The following is a 16,382-nucleotide window of genomic DNA, read 5'->3' as shown; positions in this document are numbered from 1 at the left end:
CAGTACCTATCCTTTGTGACTTTTTATCCCTAAACAAGTGTTCATTGCCTTCTATTAATCTGAGGTTGAAAATGTGGGGGCCTGCAGGGGGCCTGGAAATGTGAGCCAGGAAACAAAATATCTCTAAAACACAACGCAATGGGAGCCAAGGAATGGGGGACATGCAGTAGATACAGCCACGTGAAAACAAGCATGGGACCTTCAGGGTCCTTAGCAACGTTAACAAGAGAGTAGCAGATAACATGTATACACACCTGACAGTCACTAACAGAGAGTGAGTTTAATTAGATTCTCATGCGTGAAGAGTTAATACCTCAAAATACTTTGCTTTGGAATTTGTTAATGAACTTGCAGCATGTGGAGAATTGTTAGGACTGTGCTTCTCTTGTGGTCCATTTCCCTCACATTTTTCAGTACTGTTCTCCACCGCAGATTAATTAAAAAATTAGAAAAGTATAGTAGGACTATAATCATATTCAGCCATTTATGCATTAAATTACAGCACAAGTACCCCCACCATCCCATTACTACAAATTGGTATGGTAAGAGTCGGGACAGATAAGGATTCTTAGTCAGAGTTCAACTTGATGAACATTTTGTTGCTTTACCCTTGTATAGGATGGAAGGAAAGTATGTTGGCTTGAGAAGCTCAAGGAGAATTAGACTGAGACCAAGGTGAACACAAAAGCACCTTGAAATATTCAAGAAATACTCAGTGCCAAAGTTGTTGAAAAAGAGATTGGTAAAATGAACAATGTGTCAGTGAAGCTCACTGTTTAGTCTGATAGTTAGCCAAAACACTGCAAGCCCAGAGTTGTGCCTTGTGAAAGCTGATTTGGACCATTCAGATAACATCAAAGTCTTAACAGTGGTTTAACATAGTGAATGAGCTACACTCATCACACTTATGATTAAGAAGGAAGACATAGTCTGAATTTGTGGAGATTTCAAAGTGGCACTGAATCCAGTGTTATGTGCAGATCACTATTATCTGTCTCATATTGAAAATGTTTGTAATTTAGTGGTGGTTGGTGTTTCAGTAAACTGGATTAGCTCAATGCATTCCTACACATGGAGACTGATCCTATATCTTGCAAGCCTCTCACAAGCAAAAAGGCTTATTACATTACAACTGGTTCCCTTTCAGTATCACATTGGCACCTGCCCTGTCCAGGGCCGGATTAAGACCTTTAGAGGCCCTAAGTACTGAAAAGATTATGGTGCCCCCCCTATATGTAATTCAAAATAAAAACAATACTATACCGTAAAATATCTTTTTTTTTTTTGCTTCAGCCCTACAGATGGTGCCCTAAGCACGTACTTAGTCTGCCTATTGGGTAATCCAGCCCTGGCCCTGGCCCAGAAAGCCATAAATGAAATTCGAAAGGGACTGAATGGAGTTCATTGTTATTTGGATAACATCCTTATTACAGGGAAGGATCAAGAGGATCATCTTCAGAATTTGGATGCTGTTTTACAATGTTTGGAAGACCACAGACTGAGAGTTCATTGAGATAAATTTGAGTTTTTCAAACTTTTAGCTAAATATTGTGGATGTGTAATTGGTGCCATGGGCTTGAGATAATCACTAGAGCAGAGGTGGGGAACCTTTTTTGGGGTTAGGGGCCACTGACCAACAGAAAAAATCAGGTGAGGGCAACACACAAGTGAGAAGCAAAAAAACCCTCACTGATGTGGCCCCCAGCTAAGGAGAAAGACATTCCTCATAGTCCCCTTGCACACCAGGCTAGTAGATTTTGTGTGCTTCAGCCCTACAGATGGGTGAGTGGCAGGAGGGCTGGAGCACCAGCATGGAATCCCCAATGCTGGGGGAGAGCCCTGAGCCACAGGTGCTGGATCCAGGCAAGCCTACTATCCCCAAGCTCCTGAGGAAGTGTTCTCTCTCAATTTGATGAGTATACAAATCAAAGAAACCATGAAGGATGATGTGCCCCCCAACCTCCCTACATTCTGGGCCCCCCTTATCCTTCCTCTGTTGCAAGGGTGCCTGGTCCATCCATCATGAAGCTGGTGGGGGCTGTTCCTGTGGGGGAGAGGGGAAGCTTGGGCCCTTGAGCTGGTGACTCCTGGCTCCAGAGGCGGGTACCTTATCCACTGTGCCATTGGGGGAGCCCCCCAACATCCCTACATTCTGAGCCCCCCTTATCCTTCCTTTGTTCCAAGGGTGCCTGGCCCATCCATCACCAAGATGGTGGTGGCTGTTCCTGGGGCAGGAGGGGGGGCACTAGTATACAAATCAAAGAAACCATGAAGGATGATGTGCTTTCTGTTGTGAAGGCCACAGTTCTACAAGGTACAGCATAGGATTAAAGCAATGGTACCCAACCTTTTTGAGCACATGGGCCCCTTTTCAATCTACTAACATTTTATGGACTCCCAAACAATTTAGTTATTTTCAAACATTCCATTACTTGATAATCATTTGAAATGTGTAATAGTTCATGTTATCTAGTAGTACTGAGAGAGAATACAGGGTGTCCACATTGAAATGTAATGGCTTTGAGCTGCCATATATTTTTATTGAAGAAAATTTTATTGGATCCACCGATCCATTTTTGCAACTATACCCTTCCCACCATTTAATAGCTCTTGAATGGTTAGAGCGGGGTGATGAGTTTATGTAACACAATCATTTCAAAAAAGAGAAAACATGGTAAAAAGTGAGTGACGTGTTTGTAAGACAACTCCAGAGGACAGTTACAGCTTGTCAGCTTCAGCGCGGGCTGAGGGACATGTGCACGGCAGGGCATGGAGCTTCTCAGCTCCCATTGGCTGCTGGTCACTGTTCACAGCCAATGGGAGCGGAGAGGCTCTGTGCCTGCAAGCAAACAAGCTCAGACTTTGCAAATAAACAAATGTCCCAGCTGAGTACAGCATAGTCCGCAGCACTTCCCAGGATCACTTTCCAGGCCAGCAGGGCAAACCACTGGTGCGCTGGGACTTTTTATCCATGTGGAACATCTGCAGGCTTGGAGCCTGTCAACTCCCAGTCCCTGCCTTTTGCCATTCTGTCAAGGGGGGCAGCAGGAAGCAGCAGCAGCACTGTCCCTTGGCCTGCACTGCTTCCTCAACTCCCGTCCCCTTCTATCCTCTGCCCATCTCCCTTGGCCAGGCACGGAGCTCTGGGGGAGGAAAAAAAAGGAAAGGAAAAGAAAAGTAAGGAACAAGTCCACCACGGGCCTGGGAGCAGGAGAGGGCTGGAGCATAAACGGCAGCGCAGCTGGCAGTGGAAGGATAGATGGTCGTGAACTGTGAGCCCTGGGTGAGAATTGCTTGGTGGAAAGTCCCAGTCTCACGGTGGGCCTGATCCTTACTTTTAAACTATCAGTGGACTCCCTACAGTACCGTCCGCGGACCACAGGTTGGGAACTATTGGATTAAAGGAATCCTCGTTTTACATAATTTGTGTCATGTCAGCGTGAATTATCTGCAAATCATGGTTGCATTTGAGGGGAAACCAAATGATTATTCTGAAATCACTTCCGTCTGAAGTTTTGGAAGCTCTTCACAAGATATTGGCATGTAAGGATGAAAGCTGTAGACCAGAGTTGCGTATGGTGACTGGGAATCAACAAAGATACCAAAAGGAAGGGAAAGGGCTGTACAAAATGTCAGAAAATTCACCATGATCCTGATCCAGCTCATCTATACCCCTTGACTGTGTCTCAGACTCCTTGGATGTGTGTTCACATGGACCAGCAAGACCTTTAGAAAGTTATGTGTTTTGAGTCATAGTCAACATGTATTGAAAATGGCCAGAAGGTTTCAGAGCAATTTCTACTACAGCTACCAAGACTATTGGATATCTTTGTACCTTGTTTAGCCAATATGATTTACCATTGCAGTTGGTGACAATGGACCGTAACTCTGTTCTGAAGAATTTTAGAGGTTCTTAGCTTCAATTGGAATTCAGCATATATGCTCTTCTCCAGACCTCCTACTACAAATAGGCTAGCACAAAACATTCTGTGGAACCCCTTGCATGAGGATATTGCAAAGACCAGGACTTTAACAGCATTCAAAAAAGAACTAGATAAATTAATGGAGAATAGGTTCATCAGTACTTGTTAGCCAAGAAGGGTAGGAACAGTGTCCCTAGCCTCTGTTTGTTGGAGGCTGGAAATGGGTGACAGGAAAAGGATCACTTGATGATGATTACCTGTTGTGTTCACTTCCTCTGGGGCATCTGGCATTGGCCACTGTCGGCAGACAGGACACTGGGCTAGCTGGACCTTTGATCTGACCCAGTATGGCCATTCTTAACTAACATTACCCAGTACCCCCAAGAAGTACAGAAAATTTCAAGATAATCATGTGGATTTTAAGAGCACTTAGAAGAGTCAATGCCACATTGTTCCTAGTGCAAACAGACCTTGAGTTTCAATTGTTGATACTGAAAAGAAACAAATCAAAATGAAGTTCTCTCACCATAACCAGTTTTAGGAGGTCAGCAGCATTACCCTTTTCTTCCTCTGTTCTTGGTTCTTTAATGGTCATCTCTTGCATTTCGTCTTCTTGTTTCAGGATGTAGTCTATGTACTCCTAGTGAATAAAGGATATGGGAGATGCAACTGTTTGTTTTATAGAAGTAAACATAATGAACACCCATGCAGAGAATAGTTTACTTATATAAGTGAGGTGTATATTGCCTCTGCAGAGTCAGACTGTCAGGGTAAAAAACAAATAAATCTGTGCTAAAGCTGTTTCTCAGAGGAATCTTTATGCATCTTAGAAGCTCACTTAGATGAAAAAGTAGGGTCCACAGGCAAGACTAGGTTTGCATCTCTATTCAGGTGACAAGCTATATACAAGGATTCATAAATAGGCCAGGCCTGCAACCTTTCAAGTTCCTTCCCATTTTTCTTTGAATTCCAAAGAAATGGCGAAGGAGAAGGGAAAGCCAGTGCCCTCTCCACTGGTCCATGGCTGTGTTCTGAACAAGTCTCTAGCTTAAAAATGCTTCTATAAAAAAGTTTTCTTCTAATATAAATAGTCTCAATCTACCCTCTCAAAACTTGTATTACAGATCTGAATTCTGTTCCAGTGATCCTGTGCAACCTTCCAGTTAATGTTTATCAAATAAGTAGAATGAAGCGTGTGGAAATATAAAGAGCAATCAGCAGAGGAGAGACTAGATCCAGTGGTGGGAAACCTGCATCTCAAGGGCCACATGCGGTCCATTGGGGTTATATGTGTGACCCGCAAGACATTTCGTTTGTCATTGCTCATACAGAGTTGCCAGATTCCTCGTTTTCATGGTTTTTTCATACCAGTATTGCTAACGTGACACACATAAAGCAAGTGCATATGAAGGGAAGTGTTTGCTGACTGCATATAAAATTGACTGTGAGAGCCATGCTCTCCCTTTGCATCCAATCAAAGCACTGCTATGGTTCAATAGGCACACCCTGCAAATTCTAGATATGGAAGCACAGTTAGCAAAACTACCCTATCCCAGGAGACTACCTTGGTTATGACAGTTTTGTGGCCCTTTGAGATGAAGGAGGGTCACTCATTTGGCCAAAGTTCCCTCAAGCTATGTTCCGAGCCTCACACAGAGATTCAAAGCTACCTGCACAGGCAGGGAGATCAGCTGATCAGTGGGACTGGGGCCTTTGTAAATAGCAGCTAAACACTGCCTGCCACATGCTTTAAATGGAAGACAATCAGCCGAGATAAGCAGGGAATGAGTGGCTGGGAGGAGAGAGGGAGTAATTAATAGGCTTGGGGGAAAGTCCCATCTGCCGGATTGGGGGGGTAGGGCGAGGGGCGAGGCAGAAACCCAGCAGTCTCTTCAATCCTCCTGGGCTGGAAAAGGAGAGGTAAAGGAGCTGACTGCATGAGGTAGGTGGGGGAAAGAGGGAGTGATTGTGTGCAGGCATCATGCAGTGAGGTGCAGTCGGGGCAGTTTGTTTGGGGTGTTTGATTCACTGCAATCCTCTCTGTTAGGCTGGTTTGAAGGGAGAGAGAGAAAGGTGTGTGTGTGTGTGTGTGTGTGTGTGTCTCTCTCTCACACACACACACACACACACACACACACACACACACACACACACACACACACGGAGGACATTTGCATGATTATATTTCAAACAAAGTTTGCAAATAGGGGTAAATGGCTTAAGATAAGAAATAAAAGATTCTTTTAACCGTTTCAGAGCGTAAGCTGTGTTAGTCTGTACTAAAAAAGTTATTAGTCCTAAGGTGCTGCAGGGCTATTCATTGTTTTTTAATTCTTTTAACAGAATTTTTTGGAGTGTTGCAGATATCTAAACTCTGAACTTAATGAATTTTAAAAATCCTGTGTTACTAATTAATTCATGGTAAATTGTGTTGCATTAAGGCCAGATCTTTGCTATCTGGTAGAGTTCTGGCTTTTATGAGTCAGAAGCGGCAAGTACTAGGTGTGATGTTAGTTGTTTTATAGAATTAAACCTTATTCGCAAGCTCTTTGAAACATGCAAAACCCTGAAGCCAGGTGTTAATTTGTTCTGGGGCTTATACTCTTCCTCCAGTGGAAGAAGGCTAATTCCCTACCTTTGTACAGCACCTTTGTCACAGGTGTCTTGTTTTAATATATTTTATTCCACACATAAAGACTGCTTAAAATATATGTATATATTTTGTGTGTATGTAATAAATAAAATGTGTGTTTTGTTTGTATTGGTGCTATACATTGAGGCACTACCTCAATATTGGTGGTGCACATAAGAAAATTCAACCCACCCAAGGATAGAAAATGTTAAAGGGAACACTACATGTGGCCCTCTCTCTTGCCTAGGTTGCCCATTGCCCAGTTAGGTCTCTTGATCACCTACCTTTCACTCCAGTGCACTTTCCCCTAGTTTAAAAGGAATTTTAATGGGCATCCCTTGTATGTCTGTAGAGCATCATCTGATGCAGCTGAAATGCAGAATGCCCTTCCACATACAGCGCATTTGAGAGCTCTGTATAGCGTGGGAGAGCCTGTTGTACTAGAACAGAGTATCATGAACATGTACTGAATGGGAAATGGAGAAATACACATTTTTGATAGTTTTTGTTTTCCTGTCAGAAATAAAAATGTAACACTTTTATTTTTCTTTGACGCTGTTGCTCAATGATTAGTGCTTTTTTGCTCAGTAGTTACGTGATGACAGTGTGCTTTGTACTGTAAAAGGATCCCAAGAAACGCACTTTAACTGTATATAATGAAGCAGACTGAAGTTATCCTATCTACATTTGGGAGATGCAACCTATGATGGGCATGAAATTGCTATATATTAATATAGGACTACTGGTGTGTAAAAGAAGGAAGATTATTTTTAATGAATGTAAGGTGTCTTTAAGTGATTTTTTTCTAGTAGAAAGTGTCTGAATGACAATCTTATAGATTGAGGGCTTCCATGTATCCTAGAAAAAGCATAGCACAGTCCCTAGTAGTAAAACCTCTCCCATAAAACATCTTGTGTCAATGTTGCTCAGCCCTGACATATCCTTGTCTTCACTTCCTTACAAAAAGTTTTTACACTGGGATAGCTAATGTGGAATAGCTACACTGAGGAAAAAAAAGTGAAAGCAAGGCACATTAGTTTCATTGTGAAATAAATTAGGCAAGGTCAGTACCCTATCCTATGTGGGGTTTATATATTTTATATTCACATATATGTAAATGTATATATATGTGCAAGGACTATTGGATTCCAGGTAACTGACAGCTCTTGTCTCAGGGGTGTGTGAGAAATACACGCTACTTGATTTGTCAGCAAATTCTGTTTACTAAGAGAATGAAGTTACTATGACTGCGTTACCTTGAGGGACAACTGCAACTTCTGTCTCAGCTCATCAGTGATTGGTTCATACTGGATCAGCTGTCGGATTTGTAGCACATTCGGGCATTTTAGTACAGGTGCTGGAGAGCTAGTTAGCTGTTTGGATCCTATGCACAGACCTTTCCAAATGTGTGTGCCAAATGGTGGACCTGGAATCTTCCTCTGAACACAATGAACAACAATCAAACAGGATTAGGTTATCTATTATATTGACACGGAAGGTTCTCAAGAAGTCAAAAAGCAAGGTTATAGATAAGCTTACCTGAAAATCTATTCTGCTCACAAAACAAGAATTGCAACTTGGACTAAACGAACTCAGAGACTGAATTTCAGGCTAGGGTATTTCTGAGCCTCGGATCTATAGTTATGACCAAGTTCACATGGTAGCCCCTCAAGTTGTTATGCAGAAATGCAGAAACGTGCCCCAAGCCACAAAGTGTAGATCCCTCAAGATCAATGGTATTTGGATTTCAGAATTTTAGTTTACAAAGGTGGGAGCAGGTGCAAAGTTTGGATCCAAATCTGATTGACTCTAATCTAATTATAATTGTAACCAGTGAAGTCAGTGGACAGTGAATTCCTATGTCACATGCTTATTACATTAACCTATTGTAATCTAATTGAACTTGGTCTAATTTAAGCTCATCGATATTATCTGAAGAGGATGCTCTCTGGCTTGTCAGCATGGTTTTGTGGCTAATACATGGGACTGATGAGATCAGAGTTCTGTTTCTGGCTCTGGGCTAGATTCAATGCGTGACCTAAATCAACTCACTAACATCTTTGTGCTTCAAATTTCCATCTATAAATTGGGGCTAATAATATTCACCTATTTCACACAGATGTTGTGAGGTTTAATTAATTCAAATACGTAAGTGGTTGGAAATTCTCAAATAGAAATTGATTAAGGGAAGTCCTGTGTCATGCAAGAGGTTAGACAACATGATTATAATTGTCTCTTACGGTTTTATAATCTACAAGTCCAATCTACGAGGGCTATGTGCAAATAATAAATAAAATCATAAGTAACAGAGTAACATCAATGCCTAATAGCAAAGCAGGGATAAAGAGTTTTGAAAGATTTGTACCTCAATTGGAGGAAATGTATCCCAGTTCCTGGACTGGAGGCTAGGAGGAATAATATTAGATGATTCTTTCTTCATTATCCAAGGAGATGTTTCAGTCAGTGGACGAAGAACAATAATACTTAGAACACCTGAGTTAAAAACATTTCAAGAAAAATAATCTTGCATCCATCCATCCAAAATGGATGGAAAATTTGATGAAGAGTTTGAAATTTTCAAACAAAACACTTATATAAATGGAAAGCTAATAATTACTGGAATGTGAAAATGAAGACCAAAATTTGATTTTGATGGTTTGAGAAAATACCGGATCACAATGTGACTGCATACTAAGCAGACAATTTTGGATTAAGATCACCTAAACTTTGGCAAACCAGAGATTGCATTTGCAACTTGCTAGGAGTATCAGGGATACAACTAATTTGTATATTATGGAGTGCAGTATAAATGACCTTCTTTTGAGTAAGGAGGTGCAGACCATGAAAAAACTACAGTGCCAGCATTACACCAGCTTGAGCTGCATATGGAACTTTTATTTAATCTACACTTCCATATTCAACATAAGCATTGTTGTGAGCTGCGTTGTATCATATTTTACACCTTCAGACCACAGATAACTAATTACTTATAATTGTTACTCTCTGTTCAACTCTAGCTTATTTAAAAAAAAACCCTACAGGTGTCTTAATTATCAAATGTTGAAGAGTGATGCAGTTTTCAGATCTTTAAGTTTTCCTCTCCTATCAGACCAACAATCCACTTAGCCCTATATTCTGACCCATATACTACATTAGAAATGTACATCACTGTGAGATGTTTAATCACTATGATACAATGTCCCATAAGCCTACAAGAGGAGAAAAGCCCCACTTTTAGTATAGCAAAAATACCAAAGCTAGTAAGGTAGGAAGGCCCTAAAAGACTTCTTCTGAAGTCTGAAGAAGCATCCTAAAATTTGTATTCTTATCTGAATCTATAGACGCCACCACCAGACTCCACATATCTAACTGTAGTAATCTTTTTAGGGGAAGCCAAGTAGTTTGCTATCTTCAGAGTGCTCAGGGTGATTAACAGACAAGCTTCCTCATCTGGCATTCTCATGGAACATATCTTGTCTTCCCTTCTGAACTGCCCACTTCTACTCTCCTGGTTTTTTAAATGAGTTTCTCTTCCTCTTTCTCGCTTCCTCTTTTTAATGTTAGTGGCAGTTTTATCGGTGTTATTCAATTCATCTGCTGCTGGGGAGCCATTTATTTTTGGTGGAATCAACACTTCCAATTAAGTAAAACCTGATAGGGTAAGTAATAGGATGGCTGTTCTCAGTTCCTCCCTAAATTAGCTGTTGGGAGAACTGTGCCATTATTGTACTGTTTAAAGTGCCATTTTGTCATCCTATTCTCCACATCAACAGTACTATATAAGTTTCTCTTTATGGCTTATTTGTCATTTTTTTTAGCACACGTCTGCCTTCTTCAGACTTTTCCCATAGCTTGTTCATGAGGACTGGCAGTAAATGACAAAGCACAGTCAACCTGTGGAACTCCTTGCCAGAGGATGTTGTGAAGGCAAGAGCTTTAACAGGAAAAAGAGCTAGATAAATTCATATTAGTCAAGATGGGCAGGAATGGTGTCTCTAATCTCTGTTTGTCAGAGTCTCAGAATGGGTGACAAGGGATAGATCACTTGATGATTATCTGTTCTGTTCAATCCCTCTGGGGCACCTGGCATTGGCCACTGTAGAGAGACAGGATACTGGACTAGATGGACCTTTGATTTGACCCATTATGGCTATTCTTATGTTCTGGCAATTCATTCACATACACCACGCCAAGCCTTCAGGTCCTATATGAAGAGAGGCTAAAGCAACTGGGACTTTTCAGTTTAGAAAAGAGGAGACCGAGGGGGGATATGATAGAGGTATATAAAATCATGAGTGGTGTGGAGAGGGTGAATAAAGAAAAGTTATTTATTAGTTCCCATAATAGAAGAACTAGAGCATACCAAATGAAATTAAATGGGTAGCAGGTTTAAAACTAATAAAAGAAAGTTCTTCTTCACACAGCAACATAGTCAACCTGTGGAACTCCTTGCCAGAGGAGGCTGTGAAGGCTAGGACTATAACAGAGTTTAAAGAGAAGCTAGATAATTTCATGGAGGTTGGCTCCATAAAAGGCTATTAGTCAGGGGATAGAAATGGTATCCCTGGCCTCTGTTTGTCAGAGGCTGGAGATGGATGGCACGAGACAAATTGCTTGATCATTGTCTTCGGTCCACCCTGTCTGGGGCACCTGGCGTAGGCAGACAGGCTACTGGGCTAGATGGACCTTTGGTCTGACCCAGTACAGCCATTCTCACGTAGTACCATGGGCCTACAGGTAGAAGGTCCCATACGACATCAATAACCCTCCTCCCATTTATATCTTTCAGTGTCCTTATCACCAGATGTATAGAGGGAGCTTCCCAAATAGAAAAGAGCCACCATTTACAATGATAATTTTACTGCACACATAGGTAAAGGTGGCTGGTTAAACTAACAAAAGACATTTGGTGACTTCCCTCCACAAAATGAATTCATAGTATAGATGTATGTAGTGGTAGTTTCCATTTTCATATATATAAAAGCGTACCAAATATGTGTTAACATCCCCCTTCATCAAACAGTCATTCAGCTGACTGACTATATCCCACAGTCTTTCTATACGTTTATTCTTCCATACTCCTTGCTACTTTCAGGTCCCGTGGAGTAGAAACCCATGTACACTGCTACCTCTGGGCAGAAATAGGATGTAGTCTTCCCTATGGGACCAGTGGGGGAGCAAATTTGGAGGATGAGCACAATGGAGAACAGCACTTTCAGTTTTCTGACCTAAGAGTTTTGAGTGTTTTGCTCCAACTATTTTAATTATTTCTAAACAGGGTTGGCAAAAATAAAATGAAATATTCCTACCTGGACATTCTTGTACTGGCTCCTGCAAGACTGCAGTAGCTGGATCGCCATATGCCACAGCAAGGTATTCTTCTATATCACTGTTCCGTAGGAGTTCAGTCCCTGAACCATCAGCATAGACAATGAAGAACCTAAATAATCATCCCCACAAATCTGATTAGTTCCAAGCTATATTCGAATCACACACTTTTCCATAGGAAAGAACACTATGATGGCATAATGAAAGAGTGGAAGTTCAGGATGATGGTTCTCCCCCACTTTCCCTCCTGATCTTCCCTGGCCAGCCCCCTCTACCCCCCCCCCCAAGCTCTGCTTCCCACCAGCCTGTTCCTCTTCCTGATCTCCCCGGCCAGCGCCGCTGCACCCCCCGCGCCAGCTCTGCTTCTTGCCCCCCCTTCCTCCCGGCCCCCAATCCCTCCCAGCTGTGCTTCCCGCCCCCCCTTACTCCCAGCCAGCCCCGCCCCCTCCCGGCCATTGGTTCCCCCTCGGATATCCCGCAGCCAGCCTCGTTCCGCCCAACCCCCCCACAACCAGCCCTGCTTCCCGTTGGCCCCCTCATCTCCCCCGATTCTCATAGTTCTTCGAACCCTCTCCAATTTATCAACATCCTTCTTTTATTGAGGACACTAAACTGGGACACAATATTCTAATAGGAAGTCACATCAATGTCAAATACAGATGTAAAATAATCTACTGCTACTCAAAATTCCCCTATTTAAGCATCCCAGATTTGCATTAGCTCTTTTGGCCCCAACATCACACTGGGATCCCATCTTCATGATTACCAAATATTTTTTAGAGCCACTGCTTCCCAGGATAAAGTCCCTCTTCCTGTAAATATGACCTACTTTATTTTTTATTCATTTACATGTAGCAGTATTAAAACCTATATTGTTTGCTTGTGCCAAGTTCACCAAATGATCTGAATAAGTGACCTGTCCTCTTCAATATTTACCACACCCCCAATTTTTGTGTCATTTGCAAATGTTATCAGTGATGATTGTACATTTTCTTCCAGGTCACAAATAAAGACATTAAATAGCAGAGAGCCAAGAACAAATCCCTGTGTGGTATGTTCAGTTTACCTGGGGGCATGTTCACCATATGTGACAGGAGTACTAACTTCTTTTGGTATTGGTGATAAGTATCCATCTTCCTCACCATCAGAATCAATGCTGGGAATGAACACAGATGTGCTGCCATCAGCCATGACCTATGATGGGAGCATACGAAATCATTCGGGTTAGAACTCTTTTTAAAAAATAAATTTGCTACTAAGTCCAGATGTGAGCAAGCACAGTTACAGTTACAGCCAAGTCATTGTTTTGTGCTAGGCAGCTAAATATTTATTGTAATGGGTAATGGGGTAATACAAATGGGTACCTGCATATAAAGCATACATTTGCAGGTCAACTCAGCTAACAGCATACACAAGTACTGTTCACTCATGCAATTATTTATTTGCACTTTCATGGAAATAGATAGTGAGCATATTGTAGGCAACCTCTTAAATGTAGTTCTTGATGCCCCATGATAATAATAATTAGGATTTTAATTATATTATTAAATAATTAAAACATACATGTGAATGAGATAGTTAAGTAAGAAATACTGTTCAACTTTTTCAAAACTGGTTATGTAAAGTTAAGCTTCTGTATCTATATTTAGGTATCAAAAATTAAATAATTTGATATTCAGAGATTTTGAGGCACTAAAGGTAGTGGCAGCTGTAGGGTGCTCAGCTGAAAATAGTCACTTCTATTTAGATTTTAAATAAGTGAGGGTATGTCTACACTACCACCCTAGTTCGAACTAGGGTGGTAATGTAGGCAACCGGAGTTGCAAATGAAGCCCTGGATTTGAATTTCCTGGGCTTCATTTGCATCTTGCTGGGCGCCGCCATTTTTAAATGTCCGCTAGTGCGGACTCCGTGCCGCGCAGCTACACGCAGCACGGACTAGGTAGTTCGGACTAGGCTTCCTATTCCGAACTACCGTTACTCCTCGTTTCACTTAACGGTAGTTCAGAATACCTAGTCCGAACTACCTAGTCCGTGCCGCATGTAGCCGCACGGCACAAAGTCCGCACTAGCGGACATTTAAAAATGGCGGCACCCGGCAAGATGCAAATGAAGCCTGGGAAATTCAAATCCCGGGCTTCATTTGCAACTCCGGTTGCCTACATTACCACCCTAGTTCGAACTAGGGTGGTAGTGTAGACATACCCTAAGATTGTCTAATTCCCTGTAGGTGGGTCTTTAATCTACTAGCAAACTGCAGCCTCAGATTTGGTGAAACTGATGGGTATACTAACCACTCTCCATTCAGGCTGAGACACCAATTAAATGGCCCTTTGTTTAGTGACAGCTCAAAAAAAGAAAAATCACTTCTTGAAGACTAGACTGAATGCAAATCAGGGGCTAGGCATTCATTTGGTTGCAGCCACAGGTGAAAGTAAGGGGGGGGGGGGTATGCCCCAATGTGCAGCCTTAGCAAGCACTGGCTGAGTTTTGGCAAAAGCCAGCAGGGAGCTAGTTGAAGAGCTGGCAGGAATCCGGGTTGCAATAGGACATTACTTGCAAGAAATTTAAGTTCCTTTCATCCCTGGTTGCAGCTGTCTATAAGCGGGCAAAAAAATAGAGAAGAGAGAGAACACCAAGAAAGCCAAGAGCAAGCAGTCCTAAAAAGACACAGAAAGAAACTCACTACTACCATGGCTCTGAGAGAAAGTCATTTTTTTGGACAGACTGGAAAGGCAGACTTGGAACAATTGTGAACAAGGAAATGGCTTCCTGTGGTTTGTTCTTTTGTGTTCAGTTCTACAGAGGTACTCTGGTGCCTAAGGATTCTCAGCCATGAACTCTCTCCTAGAGGTGACTTAAGCCAGGTCAGCCTTTTAGACTGCAGGATATTTATCATGCATACATGAAAGTAAGAGGTCGAACAACCTATGAAAACAGGGCACACCAATATTCCTGAGATGTGAAAATATAGATAAGGGAAAGAAAGCTGAATGACACCTTCATGAATATGCACAAGGTGCTAGGTGTGGCCAGAATTACAATATAAAAGAGTGACAGAAATGTAGCCGTGTTAGACTGGTGTAGCTGAAACAAAATACAGGACTATGTAGCACTTTAAAGACTAACAAGATGGTTTATTAGGTGATGAGCTTTCGTGGGCCAGACCCACTTCCTCAGATCAAATAGTGGAAGAAAATTGGCACAACCATATATACCAAATGATACAATTAAAAAAAATGAACACATATGAAAAGGACAAATCAAATTTCAGAACAGAAGGGGGGTGGGCGGGGGGGAAGGTAAATGTCTGAGAGCTAATGATATTAAAGGTGATAATTGGGGAAGCTATCTTTGTAATGGGTAAGATAATTGATGTCTTTGTTTAAACTTAGGTGTAAAGTGTCAAATTTAAGCATGAATGACAGTTCAGAGGATTCTCTTTCAAGTATGGTCTGAAAAGGTCTTTGAAGCAGGATGCAGGTAATCGAGTCGTTGAGACAATGTCCTTTCTGGTTGAAATGGCAAGAAACTGTTTTTTCTTTGTGATCCTGTCTAATATCTGTTTGTGGGCTTTGATTCTTTGGCAAAGTGTCTGAGACGTTTGTCCAATGTACATAGCAGACAGACACTTTCGGCACATTATAGCATAAATTATATTTCTGGATGAGCAGGAATATGTGTTCTTGATCTTATAACTCACTTGGTTAGGTCCTTATCTCTCATTCATGCTTGTCATTCACAAGATGAACCTACTCTGAGATGAAGCAGGACTGTGCAAAATAAAGTAGGTTGTTCTCTGTAGAAATTCTACATTATCTGTTGTAGAAATGTGAAGATATGTTATGAATGAAGCAAGAGATTGCAATAAGAGAGAAGTTCACATAGGTAAGGCAGTTAATGATGCCTGAGAACTGGATTCTGTACCTGCCTCTGCCTGTGTGATGCTGGAGACACTTAAAACAAGCTTTTCACAGGTGATCTTGTAATTGTGAGTTCCTCATTTTCTGGGTGCCTAACTCAAATCCTTGGGGTCTGTTCTGAAACATTCATGGCTGCAAGAAAAGCCAACTGAAGCTGTATTTTGAACACATAAAATGCTAGCTAGTGCTAAACAAACCAAGAGATCCTATATTGGATGCATAAAATTAGTGGAAAAATGTTTACCTTGATCTCTTTGTACCTCAGTTTATTATCTTTAAAATAGGGCTAACTCCCCCTCATCTCACAGGGATGTTGAAAAGAATGTTTGGGAAGAATTTGCTACTACTGTTATGAGTGCCACAGGAAAACCTAAGAGGAAATTAAAAAATCTGTCTTCAGAGCAAGGTTTGAATAGCATGCAGTAAATAAAGGTTGGGCCACACATTGAACTATGAGAATAAAACAAATTACTGCATAGCTGCTCATTTAGGGTACATCTATACAGCTGGGCTTAACTCAAAATAAGCTATGCAAACTGAACTATGTCAATTGCATAGTTCATTTTGAAATTGAAA

General features: G+C 41.5%; 1 protein-coding gene across 8 annotated transcripts in view; it reads right to left on the bottom strand.

Moving 5' to 3' along the window:
- SPAG17 (sperm associated antigen 17) overlaps positions 1–16,382 on the bottom strand; it is a 202,896-nt gene that overhangs the window by 20,124 nt on the left and 166,390 nt on the right. For all 8 annotated transcript variants that reach the window (XM_075904849.1, XM_075904827.1, XM_075904833.1 and 5 more), the window contains 5 exons: positions 12,950–13,077; positions 11,865–11,995; positions 8,921–9,048; positions 7,812–7,994; positions 4,450–4,563 (listed from right to left, as the gene is read on the bottom strand). In XM_075904849.1, the coding sequence (XP_075760964.1) occupies positions 4,450–4,563; positions 7,812–7,994; positions 8,921–9,048; positions 11,865–11,995; positions 12,950–13,077 (684 nt within the window). The remainder of the gene's footprint in view (positions 1–4,449; positions 4,564–7,811; positions 7,995–8,920; positions 9,049–11,864; positions 11,996–12,949; positions 13,078–16,382) is intronic.

The sequence above is a fragment of the Pelodiscus sinensis genome, chromosome 1 (assembly GCF_049634645.1).
Source record: "Pelodiscus sinensis isolate JC-2024 chromosome 1, ASM4963464v1, whole genome shotgun sequence".
Lineage (NCBI taxonomy): Eukaryota > Metazoa > Chordata > Testudines > Trionychidae > Pelodiscus > Pelodiscus sinensis.
This window is presented reverse-complemented; position numbering and strand designations above follow the sequence as displayed.